Source organism: Dysidea avara, chromosome 6, assembly GCF_963678975.1.
Source record: "Dysidea avara chromosome 6, odDysAvar1.4, whole genome shotgun sequence".
Lineage (NCBI taxonomy): Eukaryota > Metazoa > Porifera > Demospongiae > Dictyoceratida > Dysideidae > Dysidea > Dysidea avara.
Window position 1 is genome coordinate 20854974 of NC_089277.1, and position 24651 is coordinate 20879624.

Sequence of the window (24651 nt, forward strand, 5' to 3'; positions counted from 1 at the left end):
TGTTTGTCCATACTGAGATTAGCATATGCGACTGGATCTATGAAAACTGTTCTTATCGCCCAAGACAGGAAGTTTAATTTTTTCACACAAACACAAAGCTTAATGAATGCACTATCAAGTTTCACTGCCACAGAGTAAAGTGATCTGCTTTTGCTGGCTGCTTTTTTAAAGCACAGTGGCGAGCCGTACGAGTGGTCTGGGGTCTTGATGAAGCCCTAGCCAACCAGGAGATGGTTGTGTGTGGCTGTACAGCTCCGTGGTGCTGGACAATGACCTGTGCTGTAAATTTCCTTTCATTATAGCCAGTTCTAGGCACTGAATGGCCCATAACTAGGCATAATTCACCCGAACATGTTTCTTTTCAATTTTTGAACACCATCTTTCCCGCCTTCCAGGGCACCCGCCTCCCACCCTTCTGGAGCTCGCCTGATACAGACATCCTCGGTTTAAAAACTATCTAAAATGGCGGGAAACTTAGCTGTTGACTACTTCTTCACTGGATGATCAGGAAGGTAAGAAATTGGTGTAAAACGTGTGAAAAATTGGTATGCGTAGCTACCACCATTGGCCAGCAGGTATGCGTAGCCACTCCGAATATTTAAAACTGACATTTCTTGATACTTTTAAATGGGCGATAAGACCAGTTTTCTCAGAGACAGTCACATATTTCATTTGTAATTGGTTCTGTTGATCCATCTGTCTTTGAACCTCTTCTTTCAATTGCTGTAACAAGAAAATGTGTGTATATACTGTATGTAAGATCACTGAAACTTGTCCAATAAGGTCACATCAAAGGGATGGCTAGTGGCAGTACTAGGTGGGTTGCTCTACATAAAAAATGATTTTCTGGTTGGCTGGTTATACAGGTGACCTCATTACACAATGAGCAGGTCTCACTACATATCATACACAAGTTATTACCTGTATTCTTCGTGGGATAGCTTGTGGTTCTTGACTTCGCAGACGTTCAAAAGTGTTCAGTTCCACAAAACACTGCTCCACTTGTTCATGTACATCTTATATCTGTTTGTTAAGGCTGGCAGCACGAGACTAGAAACACCCAATAAGTAAAACAAAGTCTGTGTATACTTGAACATGTGTGATGTGTGTATGCATATACGTACTGACGTATATACTATATGTATGCATGGCATTGCAAGTGTGCACTGTACGTAAGTGTCTCAGCCGCACTTTGTGCATTCGTATGTGTACTATGTGTGAATATGTTGTACATACGTACCTGCCTGTAAGTACTTTGAGCTTCTTCTCCAACTTTGCTGCTTTCTTAGCTTCCTTAGTCATTAGTGACCTGTTATCCTAAACACATACACATCAATTGTCACCATTAATCTAGCCCTTTACTTACTTGTAGTTTCTTCTCCAAGGACTGTAGCCGATCTTTATTACTGGCCACGGAGGCTCTTGTGTACTTGTTTAACACCAGGGATGAACAGTACTTGCTTGTAGCACTCCTCCCATACAGTGCTGTATGTGTCCAGTGAGATCTCACCATGGTTCATGCCATGTTTTACAACCTCCATCTCTGCCTCTAGTAACTGGTGTGCCTGTATTAGGAATATAGTAACACTTCATTAATGGTCAACACAATAAGGACACCTCATTATAATGGCCATGTTTTGGTCCCATTACGGTTGTGCTGTATATTAGGGATCACGGAAGTTTGGGTTTTTCTGGCCAAAAATCAGCTTCACAATACCATCCTGGTACCTTAACAGTATTTACAACCAAGCCCAAAAGTACCTTCAGTACGACACAAAAAATGCTTCCAATAGGTAGCTACATATTATTTAAATAGTTATTCAATGGAATTTTCTACTGACCGACTAACTGCCAGTCTGATGCCTTCACACAAGTGTAACTCGATAATGACTAAGGCTACGGGCTTTATATTTTCACCGCTCGATCCTGCTTTGTCCCAGAGATGTGCCTTTTGGCATACCACAGTACATGAAATGCATGCATCATGGACTTACCTTTGTCCTCCTTTGTGTCCTACTTCTTTTTTTTGCTGACAGTACAAGGTGTTGATTTGCAGTAGCGTGATGCATGGCTTCCTATTTGTTAATGGGAATCGTCCGTATTTTCCGTGGTGACTGGATTGATTGCAGAGGCACTTCTTCTACTGTTATTCGTTTGTAGCGCTGTGTAATGGGCTGAACATAGCTGAAAGCGAAACACTATGACCACTTCACTTTCAAGTCAGTAATGCCTGCAGTAATTGATACTTGGGGAGCACGTTCAGACAAAAACATTAACTCTGGTGCTATCCTTTTCTTTGATGCGGTATGCGCGGGTTCACCAGCCTAAAAAAAGTAAACAAACAAGTATAAGGAAAAATGAGGAATTTTAAGGGATCATAGAAAAAAAAGGAGGTCGCCTACACCTGCAGATATACTAGTGAACATTTAATCCTAATTCAAGTCATAGCTGTTGGGAAGTAGGTATTAAACGTTCACTAGTACATCTGCAGATGTAGGTGACCTCCCTTGTTTCCCTACCTTTTTTCCCTATGATCTCTAATCGAATTTTAAATTCCTTATACTTGTTAACAATGCAATATAAAGGGTTCATCTATAGACAATGTATCTTTGTTTACACTCAATATACAATCAAATCATTTACACTAACCAAGTTCTAGTCATACGGTAGTGTTTCATCATTTGCATACCCTCTAGTGATATCACTTCATAAGGCTTCTCCTCTAGTACCTGTTTGGCCTTCTCTATAGCAGCCTTGTGTTTGGCAGTACTACCAGCTTGTGGGGTAGGGAAGTTGGCCAGTTCATAATGTAACATGTGCAGCATCTCCTTCTTGATCAGCTCCTCTGCCTACAAGTACACAATATTATGTACACTAGCACCTCATCTGTTCTAGACATGTTACAGAGGAGGTGGGACATGTGTTGTACACCACAGATTTAATTGTATTTGGTAGGCTCAATAATCACAAGTACAAAACCAGCAAACCATGGGGTTCACTTGGGCTCAGTGGATATTCAGATAGCACTTTGTGTAAGCTTCAATCCTTACACCAACAAATAACTTTTGGGAAATGCATGATTACACAATATGGGTACACACGATGACACTACGTGGGGTAACTTAGCCCACAACTACACATTGATTAAAAGTCTGTTCACTGGGCTACTTGAAGAAGGTTAAATGAATACTGTAACTACAGCAACTTACTTGTTATGAAGCAATGAACAACAGCAAGTCACCTCTATGGGTTTTCTAGCCACATGTTTAGTTTGATTGAGGATTTACTCACGTGAGTTGTATATAACCTGATGGTAAATTTAATGGCAAATCAAACGGAACTTGTTGCAAGGTGATAGGAGCAACCACCATCAAGTTATGGATCATTTTATAAAGATATGTAAAGGGTTTGCACATTTCTTTACCGAAAATTTATTTACACGGCAAAATGTACTTTATTTTTGTGAAACAGCCTCTTTATAAGTACAGGTAATAGCATTTTTTTTTTGCTACTTCGCCAAGAAATCTTACAAAACAATGTACATCACTTTTAAAGTGTTATCTAAATATCCACTGAGCCCCAGTGACACCCATCATTTATTGGCTGGTCTCACACTACAAACACATACCTCATACAGTGACTTCATCTTCTGATCAGGATGAACAGCTCCTCATAATATGGTGGTGGTGACATTATTAGGACGAGGTAATGATCTCTGTACTGTTTGAGACCGCAGTAAAAATTCCTGCTTCTCTGTAAGGGAATACATAATGGTATTACATATTACTACTGACACTAATGTTTACCTTTCTCTTGTAGTCTTCTGGTCTCCTCATCCAGTTCAGCAGCATTTGGAGTGATCACATCATCTTGATCAGGGTGTTCTTCTGTTAGTAGCTCCTGTGGTGTAGACAAGCAGTGTATTGGGGACAAGAAAACTGGGAAAATTTTAGCTGCATATTGTACCTGTATGGCTGAGTAAGTAATAATGAGATCACAGGTGAAGAGCTATCATATCAATAAATCATGTCAATGACATTATTACCAGTCAGACCACTACAACTACCAGTCACACCAGTACAACCTGTGATACCAATGAAACTATCAGTGAGACATGATCATTAGCCAGACCCATCACCACTGGCAATGCAGCTGAGCAAGAAGCCAAATGTTTTGCAAGAATAAACCCAGCTATGTGATTGTTTTAAGGCTTGTACCACCTTATGCCAAAGAATTAGCTCTAAAAGTCACCCCAACCAATTACTGATATGCACAGCCAATACAAGATGGCAATCATGTAGCAACTATGGTTCACACATATAGCAGGGCATATTACTGCTTCCAATTTTAAAGTGACTGCAGTTACAAATAGTTGTATGTTTTTATTTGCCACCTTTGGTATCCTGAGAACCACAAGTTGTCTACTACAGCTACAAGGTACTGTATAAAACTTCATTGTTAGGTAGCCTCACTTCAAGAGGCAGAGGACAGAGGCACACAGGTAAAGGGTTCCTAACCAGGAATTGCAATTAGGCAATTACCACCCTCAGGAGAGGTGTACAGATCCTGGAATGAGAACAGTGCCATTCCCCACATTGCCACCACACCCATGTATGCAGTAGTTGTGGAGGAAATTACCAGCAACAGTGTGCCTCTCTTAAAGAAAAAAATTCAAGTGACAAATGATTTAGGACAACCAATTTCATAATTTCTGTTAATATAAAACTGTGAATAATTGGTAGTTGGAGAATGTCTGTCGGGTATCAGGGGTCAGCATCGTAGCACAGATCACAATAGTGTAGGGTAAATAAAAGGAAATTGAGTAGGATGAATTGCAAAGGTTGGCACTCTGGTAAGAAGGACAAGGGGCCATTTGACAATAAAGGTTGCACACATAACAGTATAGGCAATGAAGATAGTTAATGATCATTGCTACAGATGACATCAGAGACCCGTGCCAACTAGATGTTTGTCAACCACAAGAACACAGGATGGTATCCACATGGATGACAGGCATTATAACCCAGTTGAAGCGAGAAATGTGGGAGCAAGCACTAGCACATCATGCAGACCACCAGTTCAGGTACTAAATTTAAGAGGGATTCAGATTGGGTTACAAGAATGACTGTAAGCCAGCTAGTAAGAACATGAGGCCAGCAATACAGGCACCACCCCATCAGCCTCAATCCAGTTCAGGGTGAATCCTAAGGGAACACCAGGTAAATGGCGATTCATAGTAGATTTGTCCTTCCCTTGATGGAGTAGACTCTGAAATATGCTCCTCCAGTATGTCAAGGTTGAGGATCCAGCCCGAAAAGTAGCAAGGCAAGGTCATAATGCAAAGATCAATGTCCAACAAGCTTACAGAAATGTCCTCATCCATCCATAAGACCAGTAGCTTTTGGGAATGCTATTAAGGTTTCATTGACATGACAACGCCTTTTTGGACTTTGTTTGGCACCAAGATTTTCACTACCCTTGCTGATGCACTGGTTATGAGTGCTAATTAAGACAGCAAGGAGTAAAATTTGTGATTCATCACTTAGATAATTTTCTTCTAGTGGGCAGTACTGAGTACTCAGCCTGTGCAGCTCAGCTTTGATGAACTAGATTTACAGGTAGCTATGAATGTTGGAGGGTTCAACGTCCTGTGTGACATTTGTGGGATTTGAATTGGACTCAATAGCAATGGAGGTACGATGAACTTAATCCCAGACTAGAGTCATGCTAAAAAGAAAATGGAATTCTTAGTGGGAAAGCTAGCTCATGCATGTACAGTGGTGAGATCAGGAAAGACGTTCCTACGACACTTGTATCAGAAACTAGCTGTGTACCGACATATTCACTTTAATGTACCAGTGCAATTAGATCTACTGTGATGGGCACTGTTCATACAGTCTTGGAATGGAGAGGGAATACGAGCCATAGCAGGGCAATTGTAAAATCTAGATGGATGCATCGGTAACCAGGCAGTATGGGGCAAACATTATTTTCAGTTTCCTCTGCTCAGGCAAAACAGTAGTCCCAGTGAATAGTGAATATAATGTTCATTTATCATCTGGTGATGTGAGGGTTGACAACACAGTGGACCCACAGCGACGATTTAGAATTCAAAGACTGGCCCTTTCAGGAAAGGGGTGACATCGCACTTGGGCACAACACCTACGCTCTGTATAGAAATCCTGGCATACATGGTGAAGAGAGGCCCCCACAAGGGCCATTTACTTTCGGTTTTGCAAAGGACAGTTCCCTTACCTGGGAATGCTTAGTGGCTGCAATACGGGAAAATGGGGGTGGACTCTCAGAGGTATACAGGATATAGTTTCCAGATTGGGGCAGCAACAACAGCAGCTTGATGCAACTATCAGACTCCCTGAAAGAAACATTTAGGAGATGGGAGAGTGCAGCATACACATTGTACGTCAAGATTTAACAAGTTGATGTTGTGCTACTTCTATAAACCAGGCGCCATGCAGCTAGCTAACTCATCTGGAATTAACCAACTATGTATTATATATTATGTTGTGCAATAATGCATAATTAATTTATTGTAATTCTCGGATTTCGTAATTCATGAAAATTTTGTAATTCTTCAATTGTGTTGCTATGCACTGCTAAGGAAGCACTTGTTAAATAAACAACATATTACACACAGAAGTATCTTCTAAACTGTTTTATAGTTTGACTAGTGTTTTTTTCCCACAAATTCTCTCGACAAAGCCTCAAAGCTGCTCTTCATTTTCGTTCGTGTATGCTGGGGATACGCCCCCTTTCCAACTGAAGGGATAGGCTATTCTTGGTAGTCTACGAGGCCTGCACTGTTATTTCTCAATTGTTAAATGCCTGTAAAACCCGAACAGAAGGTAATTCACAAAGTCTGAGGAGAGTCACCATACCCGTATTTCAGACTGCCAAAAAGAAACCACCTCAGAGCAAAGTTTACCGGTATGTAAGTTCATTTTGCTTTTACTTCTTACACGTAAAAGCTGCTTTTAACATTTAATGATTTTGCTCACAATAATCAACTGTGTGATACATGAACAAATGTGACAGTCTCAGCTAAAACTCACCTAGTTTGCACCACAACTTCCCTTTCTCACCATTATCTCTAGTGTCCAAGGAATGGGTCACCATAGTTTCAGCCTATTGTGGTACATAGCTTTGGAATCATACATGTGCAAGTGACTAAAGGACTACAAGGTTGATTTTCTAATCCATGGTGACATTTTAAGCCAATTCCAATGCTATAGATTAATACAAATGGAAGTTATGATTGCAAATGTAAGAGCCTGTAGTTTATTCAAGAATAGTTGCTCTACAAATCGATTTCCTTGCTCTTCCTAATGTCTAGTGTTAGGTATGAAGGCAGTATTGTGACAACAATCTTGTTTATGTCTATCATATTGTAAACAAACACATGTGACATGTGTACTGTTGGAGCTACAATAACGATTTTTGAATTATCCATGAGCAGGCTAATAATACCGTATACTGTATAGTTTTAATCGATTTGAGTCTTCCCTCTCTGAGTAATGGCTCAAGTTACATACTTTTTCCTTTGTAAGATGCATAATTTCACTAAGTTCAAATTATCAAAGCACATGCTTGTGTGAAATAGGCGGTTTTTTGCTGAGACGGTCACAAATGTTATGCTTACCCTCAGCCTGAGGCGTTCTGTAGGGAGTTCCAATAACAACATTAGGGGTTTGAACTGCCTGCCTCTTTGGCATGGCTCCTTCAAAACTCGTTTCATGTAGTGGTATGTTCTCCTCTCCCTTCAATAGTGTTGCAATATTTTGTAGTGCAAGTAAATTTTGTGCTTCCTACAAAATGCACAAATGAAATTACCATTTAAAAACAATGCATACCTGTAATATAACATCTTGAGCTGCTGGTGTTCTGGGGGTCCTGGCTGGAGTGATTTGTGGAGTGACTGAGTAGCTAGCTAGTAGATCTTGTGTGTCCACCTTGCTGTCTCCTGTGTCTTCAACTAGTAGTCTAGACTTCTCACCAGTCATGCCCAACTTGACCACCTCTTCTAGCTCTGAATCTGATACCTGTGATGCTGGGAGAACTAGCTTGCTATGCTTCTTAGCATCCAGGTTATGTGCCCTACAAACATTACAAGACTCCTTAATCATTACAAGAACTAGGGTTTTTAACCTCAATTAGAAATCGAAGTAATGAAAAGTAGTGAAACAAGGTAGGCTGCCCATACACCTAAGATATGCTAGTGGACATTAAATCCCTAAATGTCCACTAGCGTTTCTTCAGGTAGGTGTAGACAGCCTCCCTTGTATCACTACTTTTTATTTCTTCAATCCCTTATCAAACCTTGCTCTCCCCAACTACCAATTACTGAAATAGCGAAGTGGCTTTACACCTTGTTTTCAACTATGTTCAGCCTGTTACACAGTGAAGGAAGAACACTACGAGAAGGACCTCTGCAATCAATCCAGTCACAACGGCAATCTCGGACAACACTTGATACAAACATAGGGAAGCCATCATGTGGCACTATCACAAATTGACACCTTGCACTGTAAGCAAAGATAAAAGGGACACAAAAGAGGACAAAGGTACGTAAGTCCATGAAGCATGCATTGTATGCACTGTGGTATGCCAAAAGGCACCTGTCAAGCTGAAGTGACATCAAATGGTAAAAAAAATCAATCCTATATCCTTAATTAGTCATTATCTTAGTCATTATCAAGTTACGCTGGTCTGAAGGCATCAGTCAGTCAGTCAGTAGAACATTCCAGTGAATACATATTTTTAAAAATTTGTAGCAACCTATTGAAAGCATTTCAGGTCATACCGAAGGCACTTTCAGACTTGGTTATACCAATGCCAAGGCACCATGAAGGTATTGTGAGACTGATTCTAGTTAATAGTGTTTTAGTGAGAAAGCCCAAATCTCCATAATCTAATATACATACAGTACTATTCAAGGTTTGGAAATATTTCACAAAGGATGTAGTATATAAAACATTTTTGTCTTTTACTGGTGACCTACTGTATACCTTTTCTTCTCCATACTGGTTATGTGGCTAACAGTCACAGGAGCAGGTATGATGTCATTTCACACGCATCAGGCAATGCTTTGACCATACTCCCCGGACAGAGTAAAAGAGAAAGCAACTATCATACTTCCTTTAACAATGTTCTCAGGTTAACTACAGAAACAGCCTATAGAAAAGCCTTACATTTCAACAGAGTATCAGGCTATCAGTCACTATTACAAACAAACACAAAGTAATGGTTTACAGAGAGGTTTGACAAATAGTGACAATCAAGGATGCAAAACCACCACAGAAATAAAGCAAACACAGGATAATTTACAAGTATCACAAGTCTACAGACATGCACACATTACATACTTGTTCATTTGCATTACTGCTGCAGGCAAATCAGATTCTTTCCTTTTCTTCTGCTTCAACTTGTCTTTCTGACATTGTTTCTAAAGTATACAGATGTATACAGATGACAGCACAATAAGCAAGTTTCTATTAGCACCCAATAACTAACATACATAGTACACTATAATATTCTAGCACCCCGTGACTAATACATCAGTACCCTGTGACTAAAACACCAGTACCCTGTGACTAAAACACCAGTACCCCATGACTAAAACACCAGTACCCCATGACTAATACACATCAGTACCCCGTGACTAATATAGCAGTATCCCACATACAAATTCACCTCCTCTTTAACACTTCTTCTTACACCATCGACATCTGAACGTTTCATCTTCTTGAAGTCAGGCTCTTCATTTTCAATAGTTTCTTCAGAGGTATCATAAAACCCTGGAACAGGCTTCTTCTCAAATGGGATCTCTGCATTATAACCAGTCCTATTTGTTAATTCCTATTACGGTAGTACTTCTTGACCCTGTAAAAGAAAAAACCACCTCATTACAGTGACCATGTCAAGTAAGTCCACATAGCTAAGGTGTACTTCATGACCACATTAATAAGACCACCTCATTATAGTGACCATTTCAAGGGCCTAATCTATTCTGCGGCCTGGATTCATTGACTCATGGACTGACGGACTCATGGACTCAAGGGGAGCAGCAGCTAATTCATAGCTTGTGTATTGTAATTAAGACAGCTTTTGTATAATTACTTTTTCAAACCAACCAATTCACACATACATTGTAGTAGTCGGAATCATATCTAAGTCTAACATCTGCCCCAATTTATTGGAATACAAATCCGTACTGACTAAATCTTCACAACCGATTTGCTGTGGCCACCAGTTGCAGTGTTATTAAGTTGTTGACCAGGTATGGAATGAGATATCTATTTGTTCTGTATTCTACCCAGGATGATAAAATGTGAAGTTTCTGTTAACAGACAGGATTCATCCGACCTAGCACAAGGCCTTCGCAGAAGCTGCCTTATGCTATAGACTGGTTGTCTACTAACAGAAACTTCACATGTTATCATCCTAAGAATTACAGAACAAATAGGTATCTCTTGGCCAACAACAATAACACTGCAAACGGTGGCCACACTCACAGCAAAAATCAGTCATGAATATTTAATCAGCACATATGTATTTATATTCCAATAAATTGGGGCGGACGTTAGACTGACTTAGATGTGGCTCCAACTAGTACAATATACAAGTAGAATTAGCTGCTTCCCTTCAGTCCGCGAGTCTAGTCCATAGGCCCATTTCATGTAGGTCCCAAACATAGCTAAGGCGAGCTTCGTAATGTCATTAATATATTCCATTATAATGCAAGCTGCCAATCAAAACAGATGGAGTTATAACATGTTAAGTGTATACTATTTAACAAAATATCTTACAGAATTCCTGCTGCTCGTAATTCTCTACGTTTTTGTAGAGAAGCCAATCTCCTGGCCTCTTCCATCTGTTTCTCCCTAGCCTTCCGTTTAGCCTTCTTCCCTTGAGTGTTGGCTAGACGAGCTCTTGCCTCAGCTAACATCTCCTTCTCTGCATGAAGGAATGATATTGTATTAATACATGCAAAGTCACAGAGTCTACCAAAAAGTGAAATAAGTTTCAGATGCATGTCAGACCGGATACAGCCAAGTTGCTGATTTGCTTGGTGATTTATTACACTGCTCAGCAAGTTCAGGATTGCATATATAGCCTATAAAAGATGTGTATTTTCTGTCGGTTGAAATAGTGAATTTAACAGAAAATAACCTCCTTCTGAAGCATGTGTGAACATTCACGTGCCAGACAAGTGAGGTGCTACTTAAAGTTGTACGTGTGAACATGTGCTCACTTTTACACTGCTATTTGTAAGTGTAGGGCTACCATTGGATTACAGTCGATCTTATAAACATGTATGTATATTCACGATATCTACTACTGATGAAAAATCGGACACACTGTTCATGTCCTTTAACAGCAAGAAAGAGTCCCAGAAAGTGGCTAGCAAGAACCTCGACAAAAACCTGTATCTGTTAGTGGGAAAAGTAGCCACCACGAAGGAGAGCCTGGTTGAAACTACTGGACGCACAATGCACAAGGTGAAGCGCGACCAGCCCTATGAGTTCTGCCAGAAGGATCATGAAATGCATTCAATGAAAATATGCAGGACCACCTTGCTGTGGCTGTACAGCAACTCAGCAAGATTGCACCAAAGATTCCATAGAAAAAAGTTGGAAGAAGCTTTGGATGTACATTAAAGGCATATGCGCCTAACCAACAAGTCAGAAAACAGCTGGGGTGCAGTTGCAGTATATAGTACGTAGGTATGATTTAATGTCAAGTAAGGAAAGCCAGAAGAAGTGGTAAATGCAGACAAGTCGGCAGGAATTAATAAAAGGAAGACCAACATCAACTTTCAGGTGCCCAGTAAAAGGCCATATGTACCAGAGCCACTAGCACACCACCACCATACACAATGAACTCAGATGTGTATGGGTCCCTCTCCCCCAGTGCCTTTGCTACTACCACCTAGGGGGTTGGCCAATACATGTAGACCACTGAGACCTTGTTTCCAGGTAGGTCACATTCGGGTTCTGCCCAGCCAATCATCACTATCCTTTAACATAATAGTACAACGTACAAGAGTGGTACGGATAATGTATGTACTGTATGCATGGTGTATGGTTGTGGAACTAATAAGACTGTAATTACCAAATTATGAGGGTGGTAATTGATCTATCTTGGCAGTGTAAGACAGAAGTATGGCAAGGTCAGCCTGCAGGTACCTAGGGCCTACAACCTGTTATGCATTCGCTAAACTTTTAAGCCCCTTGTTAAGTAATAACGAAGCCAGGGACTCCAGGCCCTTCTGTACCTTTATGATGGGACTGAAGCTGAGGAAAGGCCAAACAAACAAGCAAGTGCCCAAGTTTGAGAGAACCTGACTAAGGCAGGACTAGTGGCATACTGAGCTAAATGCTTGTGGAACAACTGGGGTTTGACCTCAATCTGGTAGCTGGCCAAATTTCAGTGCCACAGAAAAGATCACATTCTTTAAAGAGTAGTTATCCCAGGCTGAATGCGCTGGTAGTATTGAAGCTAAAAGACTAGCTAGTATCATTGGAGTCAGTCATTGTGCATTACAATTCCAGCACTGGGGGTATGTGTTAATGGTACAGCTTTAGTGTTTTACTAGGCCATTATACTGTAGTCCAGAGGAACCTCCGCCACCACTAAGTACCTCAGAGGCTATAGGAGATGGAAGTAGTGGATACAAAGCTCCCAGTATTCCTGACACAGGTAGGGGTGCTTTATTTACAGCATCTGGGTGACACCAAAAGATCCAAATCCCCAGTGGAAGAGGCTTGGCATGCATGGCTCACTCATGCCAGGGATCCCACTTTCATGGACTTGCTTGTCCAGATTGTTCAAGAAATTATGTACTTACAAAACCAGTCAAAAAGAAAGCTCCATTTACAGTAGAGATGCTAACAGCTATTGTGCAGGAGGTTTCAAAGAAGAAATCCCTTGAGTTAGCTAAGCTGAACAACCTGGGCTTCCAAGCAACAGAGTTCAGCTCACACATGCAGTCTCAGGGCAAGGGGTGCTGAGAGCCAGTGTTGGGGGGTAACGCATTACTTAATAATTATTACTTTTATGATAACTAAGTAATATAAAGTAATTGCCCCAACACTGATGAGAGCAGCAGAATTAGTGGTACCAGAGCATGTATTCAAACGACACAGCATATATGGAGATCTGAAAATGTAAAGAACGGCTATGTGCAAGACTCACTGAAAGACCTGAATACTGGTTACTAAACAATTGGGTCTGTGAGAACGAGGACTGAGGGTAGCCTTGTGTTAGTTAACACACTACACCCACTCTTTATAACCCTAGCAGTGTTTGGTAATAATGAATAAGGTAGCAGCTACATTAGCTAATATGGTGATGTATGTTGAGTGCGAAGAAGGAGTAACTAAAGTGTAGGAATTCTCTCTATATAATACTGGCTAAATAGTGGTCACCACTCAAACCTCCAATTTTGGTATACACTTTGTATATACGTAGTTTGTACCTGAAAGTAGCTTAGCATTACGAGAGCACAACATCCAGCTTTCAAGAATTTTAAAAATTGTGTTAATACAAAGTAGAGCTGGGCGATAGGTTTTGATACAGCCTGTTTTTTTTTTTTTTAGGGCGTCTGTATTTAGCGGATCACGGATCGGCGGATCACGTGATATGCATGCTCAACTCGATTTTGAGCACTGGGAAATATTTATACCCTAGTGTAACATATAGCATACTGTAGAATTTATATTTATCCACAGGTAGGAAGCCTGAAGAGATTTCAATCGATACTATATAACTATAATAATTAGAGCACGCGCGTATTAAAAATTTAACACACTTACAGAGTAAGATTATTTTAATTCACCTTAAAACTGAATCACTGATGTATTCTTTACACCAACACAATACTCAATAGACTAGTTCTGTATTGCAAAAACAAACGACAAAGGATACACGCCAACATGAGTGCGCTAGCGTATCCTTTGTCGTTTGTTTTTGCAATACAGAACTAGTCTATTGAATATTGTGTTGGTGTAAAGAATACATCAGTGATTCAGTTTTAAGGTGAATTAAAATAATCTTACCCTGTAAGTGTGTTAAATTTTTAATACGCGCGCGCTCTAATTATTATAGTTATATAGTATCGATTAAAATCTCTTCAGGCTTCCTACCTGTGGATAAATATAAATTCTACAGTATGCTGTATGTTACACTAGGGTATAAATATTTCCCAGTGCTCAAAATCGAGTTGAGCATGCATATCACGTGATCCGCCGATCCGTGATCCGTTGATCCGTTAAATACAGACGCCCTTTTTTTTACTACCGCCATACTGTCTGGGCACAATGGCCTCCCTGTGGGCTTGTTTCATCCCATATTTAGAAGGTAACCAGACATGTGACAATGTTTGTAGGCAGGTTCTGATGTAGTCGGCTAACCAAACTATGTAAACAAGTTTGTTTGTGGTAATTTGTACCTGAGGTTTACTGAGCTAACCATGGTATTTGGTGCTTTTGTTGAGGTAAATGGTATTTAGTGCTTTTGTTGAGGTAAATGGCAGTTACTTTAATACCAATGGCTTTTACATTAATACAGTGATATTTAGTAATACAGTGATATTTAGTAATACCGTGATACTTTTTATGGAAGGTATACCGTTTGCTATTTTTCAATACCACCCAGCACTAATTTAAAGTGTGCAACACCACCATCACAATTCAGTGAACACCCTCTCACCTTTAGGGAACATATCCAGGGATGTGCCCAGCACAGTGGTCGGCAGTGGTCAGTACCGACCACCACTCAAATGAAATAGCCACCACTACCACTCAACAACCACTACAAATTCACCTCTGCCATACACAAGTTAAGGTCCTACACAACATTTCTGGACTCATCCCTATCTCTTGTATAGCCACCACTATTCTAAACCTGGGCACATCCCTGCATATCCTGACTATAATGACTGTAAAGTGCAACATACAGGTCACTTTAAACTGGCTGGTTAAAACAGTTGACATGATAGTGCAAGTAATACAGTATGCTTAAAATCTCACCATCTTCATCCATATCAATAGGATCAGGTCTGGCTGGTTTCGTTTCAGGATTGAGATCAATTTCTCCTGGACAAAGTTTCCTTGGATCATCAATCTCTGACTCCTCTTCCTTCTGCTGTGCTTTATCCCTAAATACACAAAAGTACAAGTTTAAAGTGTATACTTAAAGGTGCCAATGACAATATTGCACCGTGGATCCTTTTGGGACTTAAACTGACATTTAAGTATTACAGGATTGGGGTCTGAGGATCACAACCTAGCTAGCTGAGTGTAGCACCGGATAATTTTATCCCCTCTCCATGTTCCTTCCCATTATTCCTTTCCACTAACTCATAGTATCAAGCTATGGCCAGTTAGTGATTGGGATGGCAATTCAGCTTGGATGGACCAGTTAAGTTGGTACATATCACTAAATATACCAGCCAAACTTATATTATAGATGATGGGGTACATATTTACCATGACCCAACCTTGATCTCAGACAGTATGACACCTAACAGTTGTGTCTTAGGATAATAGCACTTTACAACCTATTCTCCCAATCTCAGTACTTTACAATATGACATACACTACACCAGAGAAATACTAAACAGTACCTTGTAAATTTTTGATTGACAAATTATCATACAAGAATTTTTAAACCATCAAAAAAATTCTTGTTAATGATAGTTATAATGCTGTATGGATAAACAAGATAACACAGTTAACTTACAATAAGAATTCATAGTGTTCTAAACACTGGGCTGGAGTTCTCCCATCAATTGGTCAGATGGTACACCACATACATGGCCAAGTGAAGCAATTTCTCTTCTTTCTCTCTGCTCCATTCAGTCTATAAAAAGTGATAGGTTACAATTGTATGTGTTTACAGAAAGCTTTGTGTGGTATACAGTGTGTGTGTGTGTGTGTGTGTGTGTGTTTAAATTATGAGATGTGTACTGTGTAGCATACTGTACATATAATGACTATTGGTACTCACCTTTTTAATGCTGGGATCAAGCCACTCATACCTGTCAAGAACACAGTGTAATATACAGAAACACTAATTTGCACAATTGCCCATACTCAAATTCCACCTCACTGGAAACTTCCCTCATTACAAAAATTATAAATGCTCTAACTCCCTACACCGTTGTAACCAAAACCAACTGCAACAGGACATGCTCTACCATTCACCAAAATGTTGAATAAAATTAGTCTTTTCCAATGTATGATAGAATTTATACTGAGAAATTCAACTGTGGGTAGCAAATTTTCATCCTTGACCATTAACTTAGAGCAAATTTGGTGGCCTTCACCTGTAACTTAGACTGTGGTCACACATCTATCAGTCGGGACGCAACCGTCAAAAAACGGGAGTTTTAATTGCACGCACAATTTACGAGAAGTCTAAAATGGCGTTCGAGACGTACCACGCGGATGAGAAAAATGCCTTTCAACCACTGAGCTTCTGACTTGTTTTCGAACAAAAACACTTCAAGAGATGATTTATGAAGATAGCTATGCAGTTTTTTAAATCTTGAATCGTGCAGGTTGAAAATGTTCCCGTGGTAGAATTGAACAGGAATTTAACTGCTCCCGATTTCGCTTTGATGTGGATAAAGTAAGAAGAGTGCACAAAATCCAAGTCTATGAAAGTGAAAAGGTTTGTATGTAGTATGTTTAGAAGCTGTATGAAGGCATTTACTACTATGAAACAAATTTGTACTCGCTTATTGCAGCTGGTGTTGCATAATACAGTGGAACCTCCCTTAACAAAGGAGACAATATAAAGATATTGGTCCCAAGCCTGCAAGGATAGCTTTTGGAGGTTTGAATCAAATGTAACTATGTAATATATACAGTACCACTTTGCAGTGACAGTGACTAGTATGATATCGATACCATAAATCCTCAATTGTTCATTAAAAGTAATGGCCTTGCACCTGGTTGAATGGTAGACAAACAAGAGTAGGTGTCTTTTGGCATGAGCCTGGATTAAACTATCTTGGTGCATGGTACTATAATTAAATTTGTATACAACACAAATGCTCAATTTGATATTGTCACTGACCCTGGCATACAGTTCAGTTGCTCTAAATCTGTGTACATGCACCTATAGTATAGCCTCATAAGAATATAGCAATGGAATAAATAGAATCAAATCCCTTAAAGTTCAACATTAAATTATTGTTTTAAATATATACGTAGCATTTTATTACTTATTATCTCAAAACTTATAAAACTGACATAATGTAAAGTATTCCAATAAGTCAACAACATAATACAGTCCTGGGATGAAGACTCATTAAAAGTAATGTACTACACTGTTTTGACTATTATGCATTATGCTGTTTATTCTTATTATTATTCCAGGAACTCCCCTTTCAAAAAGTCTGGATCCACCCCTGACAGTTATTGAAAACTTCCTGAACCTGAAACCTCCTCTGAAAATTTCTAGATCTGCCACTGTATAGTGCAAAAATTTACAATCTTACAATTGAATAAGCAGTCAGTCATACAGTATTATATAAAATACTTGTATAGACACAGGAAGTAGGCCTATATACATAGACTGTTCCAATCACAAAATAAATAGATCTGCATGTATGGGCAAATAGCTAACTTAGCTATAACATCAGGAATTGCATGCTACAGCTGACATACATATTAAACATGTAGCTAGCTAATGATGTGCATTCAAGAATTAAAACATATGTATGTATGTCTTTGTAAGGGGAGCACGTTTGCAGGCTTTGCCTTTTGTGTGACCCTTGTCTTTTGACAAAAATCGATAATCTAATCTAATCTAATCTAAAACATGATTGCTAAAGGCTAGCCACATGCAGTGCATGCACGCATGAACAGTGCAACTATATAATTATTATGCATGTGCACATGCATGCAAACAACTACAGTATAGCTAGTCAATACATGTTTTGCCGTTGTAGGAGAAAAACACCTATTGCAGCAAATTTAGGCCTGGAATTCTGCCTCCCAAATTGTCCGTTATTTATAGAGTGGTTCCACTGTAGCCATCCCCATAGCTGTATGTTTGTTCTTGTATCAAAAGCAGACATTTATCAAAAGTGGGGTTAGCATTAAATTCCTTATCCCACACATGGTAGTCATGCTAATAATTATACACACTGTATGTGATTAGTTGTTTCTATTATACAATATCATATCTCTAAAAATAAATCCTCTGTTATGACCTCCTCTTCATATAGCTCACACTCATCACCTTCACATTGTGACTCATCTTCAGATTCTTCTGATTCAGTACCATCATCTGGTGGTGGTTTGGGGATATTCAAATTGGTGCATCCCTGGCACAAACATCCTGGTCCACAGCTTCGTTGTCTCTTTCTACAGCCACATCTCTGAGTTTTGCAGCCTTTTGTGCAGCTACACCCTTTTGTTAGGAATTCTATATTGTCTTTGATCATTTGTCGGACCTCAGTTGCTTCCCAATCAAATACGTAGTTACCATCTTCTTGGACTAACCACCCACTGTCTTGTGGAGATGCAAGTGATGCAAACATGTCTGCTTTGCCAGAATTCTGCCACATCTGACTCACCCAGCAGCATCTGAGCCAGTGTCGCCAAAGTGATGTGATAGTGGGCACCCTGTCCTCCTCAATTATGACTCTGTCACTCACAACTTCTCTGATGCTGTTCAACCACATTCGATGCTGCTCTTCTGGCTGTAATGTGGGGTCTATTGAATTAAACAAATGTAGTGGTGTTTTATGGCCTTTCAGTGCTGCAAAACCTGTAACATGCTTCAGTCCCAACAAGTCTAATAAATGACAAAAAACCATAGTGTTTGTCATCGGATGTCTGGTGTAAACACCCTAGCATGTTGTGACCACAAATAAATGATGAAAAATGAAAAAAGTTGTTCAAGACAGTCGCCTTCCCTATAAACTTGAGGTAGGAAATGTAGTCACACCCTGTGCTAATAAACAAAGATTGTAATATTTGACATAGTTCATTTCCTTGAGATAGATTGCCAAGGTCAGAGTCTCTTGTTAGTGCTAACTTTAAATTGTTAATAAGATGTACCTCATTTCATCACTGTGTGGCATGTTTAATTGGATAACGTAGGTAGTATTGGGACGTTGGCTTAAGTGACTTAGCCCAATATTGTACACATCCGTGTCTGGAGAATAAATGAGAATAACATTGGCATGACATCGCACAGCATGTCGCCAGATTCTGTTGTCAGCTTCTTCAGCATTCGAATAGTATTCCTCTGGCTGTTCTACTGTCAATTCTGCTGCATGTAATAGCCATGCGTTATTCTCACCTAAGCCTGAAACACACCCAGCCATAACTAAACATTGGTTGCCCTTAAGTAAGAAACGTCCATGTTGCAACAGAGAAAGCCCAATAGCTTCAACTATCAATCGTTTACATTGCTGGCACTGGAGGTTTTCTTGCCAATTACTAGGGATATTTGTGGTAGGAGTGAATGAGCCATGTTGGTGATTACTACTATTCTGTGAATATCGCTTTCTGTGCTCGGACTGTTTAGGATTGAAAGCATGCCTATGTGGTTTATCAAACACAAGGTGTACTTCTTGTATTCCAGCTCTAAAGTATTGGGTGACAAACTGTTCAAACAAGAAACAGGCATAGTCAGAAAATGTTTTGGTTTGACGTAGTGGTCGTGTATTAATGATGAACATAGCATCTATAATAACAACTTGTGGTGTTACAGGTAAGGTGGTTGTAAATACTGGTGGACTTGCCTTCTGATAGCGAGTAGATAGCTTGTCTGTCCATTTGCTCTTGTTCCCTTTGTGTGGATTGCCATCTTCATCACACAGTGCTCTAGGTAATTCTGAATACTGTTCTTCAGATGTGATATATGGCTGATGTTTATGTTTTACCCAAACAAGTTTCCGCTGCGGACATGTGAGTTTCTGCTTCATTTCTCTTTCATTGTCAGTACCGCGAGCTTTTTTTGGTTTAGTTGACATTGTTATCAATCTGTGTTGTCGTAAAGGTGTTTTTATACCAGAAGTTTGCAATATGTCATATTTGACATAATTTTGATATGATTGTTCACCGATTTGATAGAATGAAAGCATGTCACTGGTTTGCTCATTAGTAGCTGGCTGGCCTGTAAATACATTCAGTAAACCTCTGTTGTTGCATTGGCTGGCAGGAAATAAACTTTTATAAATAATCAAATTACACATTTCCATGATGTTCTCTTCGCACCTGTAAGTCTGAGGAGAACTATCTAGTATTTCTGATGGATGTATGTGGCTACCTGACTGTGGAGGAAATAGTTGATGTAATAGGTTCTTGTACAGCATAATGCGATCATTGAAAAACAAACTTGTTTTCTGCAAGTATGATTCTGTTGGACGAACAACAGCAGTCTTTAAGTCCTTGTTGATGCACATCTCGTGCGCTTCATCCAATGCTACTATCCGCTGTTGCTGTCCGGTGAGATTTACTGTAAAGCCTCCTTTCTCCAGACAGGTTAGAACAATTGATGGGTAGCATTGAATCTCAGCTAAGTAGTGTGGGATAATGCGAGCATAGTAGTCTCTATCGAAAGCTGAAAATATAGGAACCATCTGTTTCAGACTTGCTACACGTAATTTCCAGTTGCTACTTCGTACAGCCAAGTAGAGGCTAACGTAGGAGAAGCAATCTCTAAAGACAAACTGGGCCCAAAACTTCCATGTCTGATCAACTTCACTCATCTTTTCTACGAAATCCTTGAAACCTTTATTAGTATGGCTGTCTTTCACTAATTCAGATGTTCGTTTCACCATGTGTTGTGGCGATCTCTTTTCTTGTATACTAGACAACAGGATACAGCTAGCATCAATAGTGATGGTGTTGCTGGAGTTACTAAGGTAAGTATGCAACATTTCTCTGTAAAGGGCTTCCCATGCTTGCATGAGAAAGTAGTGCGTACGTTTAAAGTTAGAGCATTGTTCTATAGATTTTAATGTACTACCATGGTACCCTGTATTACTGGCTATCTCCTTCAGACCAGCAGCATAATAAATTTTTATAAGAATTGGTTGATAATTTTTTAAAATATGCCAATCTCCTGGGAAAATTAACAACTTTTGAAGGGCTGTGCTATACTGTTTTTTAATGTTCATAAGATGTTTGTATGTTTTTCCGTCACCTACTAAAAGCACGTATCCATTCTGTACATTATCAAATTTGTCAAGCAAGTCCTCTGCTACCAGTGTCATGGTTTCCATACTATCTGGGTTTTCATTTATTAGCTCCATGTAATGTACTGTTGATGGGTGTTGATGACCATTGTCCTCTAAACAAAATCTGAATTCACAAAGAGTTGCTTTTGATGGGAATTGGCTTGCCTGATAGTGTAAGGTACGCTTTTGAAGGACATAAGAAAATAATAGATCATGTAAGTTATTTTTTTCATCAAGTTCAGTGCTGGTCTGTAGAAAATGGTTAAATGCTAATGTTGTTGCTGTTGTTTCCATGTATACTTGTGAAGTTTGTATTGTGTTGTTTGTAGTGAGACCTGATGCTAAGGAGTGGACTTCAACAGTTCTTGGACGCTTGGGTCCCAGTTTGTGTTGGCTATCAGAAGATGCATGTTGTTGACTGGATGAAGTTATTGGTGGAGAACTGTTGCAAGGGGCACTTGGTGTTGCAGTACCTTCTGATGAACTGGTTGCTGTAGATGGTAACACTAAATTGTCTGGATCTGGTTGTACTAGCTGTAGTGTAGTGCCATGATTACTCCTATGTTGGTTGCCACAATAAACTGCTGCATAACTTTGCAGCATGTCGAAGTTATCAACGGAGGCTATTGTAAATCTATTGTTTGGGATTTCATCCCAGATTTTAGATTGACATTGAGCTATAGCATGTTGAGTTACGAATCTATCATGGGTATCTGGAGAGGAGACACACCCTAATCTGTTTAGAATACTAATTAGTAGCCGTGACCCTCCACAAACTTCTACAACATCAGCAATCAGATCGTGGATTGGTGTAGGCTTCTTGGGATTTGTGCAGAACTTGAGTTGATTTAAAATGAAAAATAATCGAATTTTTTTAATGTGTTCTGTAACATTGGTGGTCTCTCTATCTCTAACTGTAGTTGTTATAGATGTTAAAAATTGAATAGAGGATTGATATTATTTAACTCTTCGTTGATGTTAAGTAACGCACAGTTGGGAGATGGTTGTGAATGAGATGACTTCTTTATTTCTTCATGTAATAAATTATTGACAATGATGCTTGCTTCCTTTAGTGTTGTGTCTACGTCTGGTATTTGACATTGGATTTCAGGTTCAGATAAGTACTGATTTGGGGGTTGTGATGCACTGAGTGCCCAAGACAATGCAACTATGACATCTCCCCCTTGACGATACAATACAGTCCCAAGTTTCTTGTGAACACACTTGTGAATCATGTAACCATCAAGGTGAGTGATTAGTTGGTGTAGTAGCCAACGAGAAGTAAATTTCACACTGCTATCTCCCACGTCTAGGGTAACTTGAACAGTATTGGTGTCCTCAGAGGGCTGAATACCATAAACATCAAGAAACACTTGACATACCCATGGAAGCAAAAGGGCCTTCTGGACCAATAAGTGCTGGGCTACATATATCACAGATGAAACTATGGCTTTGGTAAGATGGTCAGTTTTGCTATCTTCCTTTGTAGCTTCCCATTCCTTGATAGATTTTTGTAACATTTCATCTGACCCATTTGGTTTACAATTTGGTTTACAATCTGTGGACTTGACAATAGTGCAGTATTATAACAGCTAGTACAAATATAGTCATCTGGTGATATAACAGTGTCAGTTCCAGTTGTATCTGTAATGTATTTTGAAACTACTACAGGGTTGGGACTGTGACGATAAAGCTTCTGACCAGGTTTAGGTGCAGCTCCACAAAAGGAGCAGTTTTGTGGATGATTTAGCTCACGATAAACTTTACTATAGCAGCTTGGGCACAGGAGGAATGGAGTACTTGATGATGACTGTACCCCAAGCATTTCCTCAAGTTCACTTATGTTAGCAAAAGCAGGCTTGATGAGTTTATCACTTAACTTGTTGGTGCAAGCAGGGTGTATACAGGAATTAGAAGATGTCTGTATACTATTTTTCCATTTCGGGGTATAGTGGGGAATGTCATTGTAACGTTTTGCTTCTATCCAATGTTTTTTACAAATACTGCTATCTTCGGGTAGGTGTTTACCAAGGTGTTTACTAAAAAACTCTTTTTCTGTAGCCCCTACATTGATATACCTTAATTTTTGACTAACTCTGTTTCCACACAGGACACAGCACTGTGAGGTCTCCTCTTCAGCTGACTCAAGAGCAGTGATAGCAGAATTCTGGCACAAGGAGTCTCCACCTGATGACTAAATTTAAAATAGTTGATTAAAAACATGTGTTAAAATGGTCTTGTAAATAATTAACGAATCTGGCTACAACAACTAAAGTGCAGAACATTTTAAAGCTTTATTTTCAAGCATAAGCCTTTGTTTCTCTAACTAAATGGATTAACAACACTAGTATGGCTTGAAACAAATTTGTACTACATGCAAAACCACTGTGTTAATACTTTAATACTCACCTGGTTCATTCTGCGGTCTCTATTTCGTTGCTAACATATTCCAGCTGCCTGGTTTGGTTACTGTGGGAAAGGCAGCTGACATATTATTTCGTGTTCCATTGGATAATTATGTGTAGCGTCACAGCAGGAAGTTACAAGCGTATGAAAAGAGATGGTGTTTTACTACAATTACCGCTGGTGCCTCCGCGGGAAAAGCCGCGCAATTAATACGCGTAAAAAAGTATAATTTTGCCACTTGCGTTTCGACCAGAGGAGGGTGGAAGCGATGCTCGAAAATATTACGTTAATTGCATACCTCTGTTTAGAATTTCACGTGAGCCTCAATAGTCGCAATACAAAACTAGCGAACGGTGGGGATCACTGGGGATCACTGGGGATCATTAGATATTTAGATTGTACTTCGTGTTAGCATTATGGTGATGTACTTTGTTTTGTAAAATCACTTAGTTTTCAGGGCAAAACTGATGAAACACTTACGTGCGTAGTACGCTTGCACTAAACCAGGTATGTATATTCTTCAACAAGACAATGATGCCACACTTCGTTACACCATCCACACGATTTAGTTAATCCAGAAAACCAGCATTTAGCATAATTCATTTTAACGGCGCTTAAACCGCTTCCACCCTCCTCTGCGTTTCGACTGTATCTACAGTAAATACCTGTGTGTAAACCCCTATGTTACTAATTTTGCCCACCGTTCTAATTATTGCTCACCATCTTGCTTCGCATTATTTGGCCGACTTTTTATGCAAAAGTGACGCAATTCTGGACCACTGGTTCAACTCGTACTTCATAACTGCAGCCTTCAAAATCTCATCCTAAACAGTAAAACAGATTTAAATACACGCACTACTGTAGACCCTATTCCTATACCTCTACGTTGGTCCAAATGCTTCCTTTAATCATAATACGAGGCATCTTGGCGGCTGTTGTAGCTAGTGCAACAAATGCTCACACTTGCTCTCTTCGCAACTTTCCCAAAAGAAACGTGGATACTCAAAATTTCGAACTGGAAG

General features: G+C 39.6%; 3 protein-coding genes and 1 long non-coding RNA gene across 7 annotated transcripts; 1 reads left to right on the plus strand and 3 right to left on the minus strand.

The window, feature by feature from the left end:
• LOC136259119 (cell division cycle 5-related protein-like) lies at positions 1–7966 on the minus strand. 3 transcript variants are annotated; one of them, XM_066052554.1, is made up of 8 exons: positions 7869–7966; positions 3807–3900; positions 3629–3753; positions 2650–2849; positions 1367–1565; positions 1241–1317; positions 922–1050; positions 1–723 (listed from the first exon to the last, which is right to left on the minus strand). In XM_066052554.1, the coding sequence occupies exons 5-7, from the start codon at positions 1511–1513 to the stop codon at positions 978–980; spliced, it is 297 nt and encodes a 98-aa protein (XP_065908626.1). In that variant the 5' UTR covers positions 1514–1565; positions 2650–2849; positions 3629–3753; positions 3807–3900; positions 7869–7966; the 3' UTR covers positions 1–723; positions 922–977. The 3 variants fall into 3 exon arrangements, with proteins under 3 accessions (XP_065908626.1, XP_065908627.1, XP_065908628.1); XM_066052555.1 differs by lacking the exon at positions 7869–7966 and adding an exon at positions 7658–7769; XM_066052556.1 differs by lacking the exons at positions 2650–2849; positions 3629–3753; positions 3807–3900; positions 7869–7966 and adding an exon at positions 1995–2286.
• LOC136259326 (cell division cycle 5-related protein-like) lies at positions 2640–9756 on the minus strand. The gene is made up of 10 exons (XM_066052820.1): positions 9709–9756; positions 9580–9630; positions 9381–9460; positions 7869–8112; positions 7658–7823; positions 4046–4084; positions 3967–3974; positions 3807–3900; positions 3722–3753; positions 2640–2849 (listed from the first exon to the last, which is right to left on the minus strand). The coding sequence occupies exons 1-10, from the start codon at positions 9754–9756 to the stop codon at positions 2640–2642; spliced, it is 972 nt and encodes a 323-aa protein (XP_065908892.1).
• On the minus strand, positions 9709–24651 carry LOC136259118 (cell division cycle 5-like protein). The gene is given in 8 exon segments (XM_066052553.1): positions 9709–9897; positions 10824–10971; positions 15048–15175; positions 15760–15837; positions 15839–15879; positions 16027–16057; positions 24350–24453; positions 24509–24651. Coding segments are annotated over 8 exon segments (606 nt in total). The 5' UTR covers positions 24554–24651; the 3' UTR covers positions 9709–9866.
• On the plus strand, positions 16413–23469 carry LOC136259123 (uncharacterized). Of its 2 annotated transcripts, none has more exons than XR_010703207.1 (4): positions 16413–16692; positions 21553–22470; positions 22537–22678; positions 23334–23469. It is a non-coding gene; the product is annotated as an uncharacterized lncRNA (long non-coding RNA). The 2 variants fall into 2 exon arrangements; XR_010703206.1 differs by having other exon boundaries at positions 16413–16650.